A 2,309-nucleotide genomic window follows, 5' to 3' on the forward strand; every position below is an offset into this window, starting at 1 on the left:
AGATCTTGAGTACAGCCATTGAACAGCCCAAGAACAGCAAAATGGCCAAGGTCTCATCCGCGGAGATGCAAATTCGAGGATCTCTGTTCGAGGCTCGTCTCCAAATCGCCAACCGGGATGTGGACGGAAACCCCAAGGAGGATGGATTGTATGTGTTGGTGCTCAGCAGTCACGACGACCCCAACGACATGCAACCATGCTCGATGGAGCCCACCATCTACCTCGATACGCCGATGGTGCCAGACTCCGATTCTATGGTTGTGTTTCTACTTCCAATCTGCACACAGTGGCAGGAGCGATCGGGAGTGGAGCCAACAGCTCTCGCCGGCCTCCTATTGAGAGAATCGGTGTCGCCTGCAGCTGAGACGAGGTACGAGAGAATTGGGATATTCGGGTTGGACCACAGCCAGGCTTGCACGGTCTGTGGCATTCGGTCTGAAGAAAGCGTCTCCGTCGAGGATGCATTGGAGAGTATGGGACGAGAAGACATATACCTCGTTTAATGGAGAGGACGGTCACCTTCGGGGTGATACAGCCTGTTCTCTCCGCGACGTTTAGTCTACTCCATAACTACCCTAGATAATGCTCACACGTTACGGAATCATGCTGGAGTTTGCTCATTCGTTTGGGCGCGCAGGCCGTTCATTTAGAAGCCTCCAACGACTTCAACTTTGTACCTCCACAAACGCTAGAATCACTCTCCGACCGCAACTGCTGACCGCCTCATCCTCACGCGCCAATAAAATGGACTAACTTCAACGACTATTTGAGAAGTCAGTATGTGTCACCGTAGATCCAGTGGGCGGTAAACTCACTCTTCAGCCCACTCGTTTTCCCGGCGGATCTGGTCTTCTTCCCCAGGCGCGAAGTCGTTCTTGATATTGAACGTTTGGCGGATTTCTTCGGGCGACTTCCCCTTGATCATATTGGCGACGGTCTTGCATCCGGTATCCAACAAAGGCTTAATGTCGAGATAATTGGCCGCCAGGATGATGTTAAAAAGCATTTCTTGATCAACCTGCATGAACTTTTGATCCCACTCGTTGATGTCAGGCGTCTTCTTACGCGGGTCCTTGTCATCCTCGCCCGTTGTAGGAGGATCGGTCTGGTGATGCGTGCACCACTCGATCACCTTTTTGAGGACGGCGGCTTCGACGTTGGGGATGGGGATGACCTCCTCCATGGCACCTTTGCCGAGATCGCCGACCGCGTTCTTAATGAGAATTGATCTCTCGGCAACAACGCAATCTGCAAGCAATCAGCTCGCCGAAGCGGCATGTAGACTATGCTGAGATGTGGCTCACCGACTTCGATGTCCTCGCCATCAGAACTCTGTAGGACGAGCTTTTGGGAGCTGCCAGACGACATGCCGCCGGTATGGACTTAGACGTGTACGTGTGGCAGGCGTGGTACGGGGTGATGTGGATGAGTCTGGAAGGCTCGGGTCAGTCTCTATCTCAACCACCAGTACTTGGCGTCTCCGCCTCTGGCTTCGTAGCCGAGTAGGGAGCCGTTGGTGTTTCTCACCTGAATGCGTGGAACGAACAGCCTGTGCCTGCCTACTTAAGTGTCTGAAAGTGCGGGATGGGCGAAGAAAGTGAAATTTGATCACTGGAGAACATTTACAGGCTCGCCCAACAAACATATTACCCTTTGGGTATATTTGTACAGTAACCTTCCGTGGTCTAGGTAAACTAAGACGTCATTTTGAACATCATCTACCTATCTGATCAGAATATCGCGTTATGGCGAGCACGATCTGAACAAAATTTCTTTTTTGTCTGTACGCCTCTTTTCCGATTTACGAGCCCCGACAGAATTCACCATCCTCGTCTATAAATGACCTATTTCGAGTTTCCTAGGTACGTAGATAGTATGTGAATCTTTCTCTTAGTCATAGTACATCTATCTATGCTCAATGGCGTCGTAGCATATGATTCGCAATTTGACTTTCAAATTTTCCCAGCTTGACTTTCTGTGCTGGTTGAATATCGTTCCGGCTCATTGGTGCCAAATCAGGAATGTGGGAACATGGCTAGATTAGATTGGGCGGACGAGACTTCTACGAAAGTGGGGACCCAAAACGAACAATTAAAAAATGACAAAAAAGCCAGCTTATATCCGTTTAGTCCAGCCCTTCAGGACATTCCGCCTTCCATTTGCGAGTTCGGCCTCTAGGCATATTCTCTCTGACCAAGTCCGATCCTGTTACTATATGTTTTATGTTCTGGGCTGGCGGATTTCGTGGTTCTCACTTCCTTACGCTACTCTACCATTCCTCTGTTGCGCAAACTAGAGGTTTTTTTTTT

At 49.9% G+C, this 2,309-nt stretch overlaps 2 protein-coding genes across 2 annotated transcripts; one reads left to right on the forward strand and one right to left on the reverse strand.

Moving 5' to 3' along the window:
- Positions 1-658, forward strand: PV07_12837 (uncharacterized protein; the record flags this gene model as incomplete). The annotated part of the gene is made up of 1 exon (XM_016400406.1): positions 1-658. A coding segment is annotated over one exon (503 nt), but the record flags the coding sequence as incomplete, so codon positions are not given.
- A 153-nt stretch (positions 659-811) lies between these two features.
- On the reverse strand, positions 812-1,368 carry PV07_12838 (E3 ubiquitin ligase complex SCF subunit sconC; the record flags this gene model as incomplete). Its single annotated transcript, XM_016400407.1, has 2 exons — positions 812-1,248; positions 1,305-1,368. The coding sequence occupies 2 exons, from the start codon at positions 1,366-1,368 to the stop codon at positions 812-814; spliced, it is 501 nt and encodes a 166-aa protein (XP_016241948.1).
- Positions 1,369-2,309: the final 941 nt, after the last annotated feature.

The sequence above is a fragment of the Cladophialophora immunda genome (assembly GCF_000835495.1).
Source record: "Cladophialophora immunda strain CBS 83496 unplaced genomic scaffold supercont1.197, whole genome shotgun sequence".
Classification (NCBI taxonomy): Eukaryota; Fungi; Ascomycota; class Eurotiomycetes; order Chaetothyriales; family Herpotrichiellaceae; genus Cladophialophora; species Cladophialophora immunda.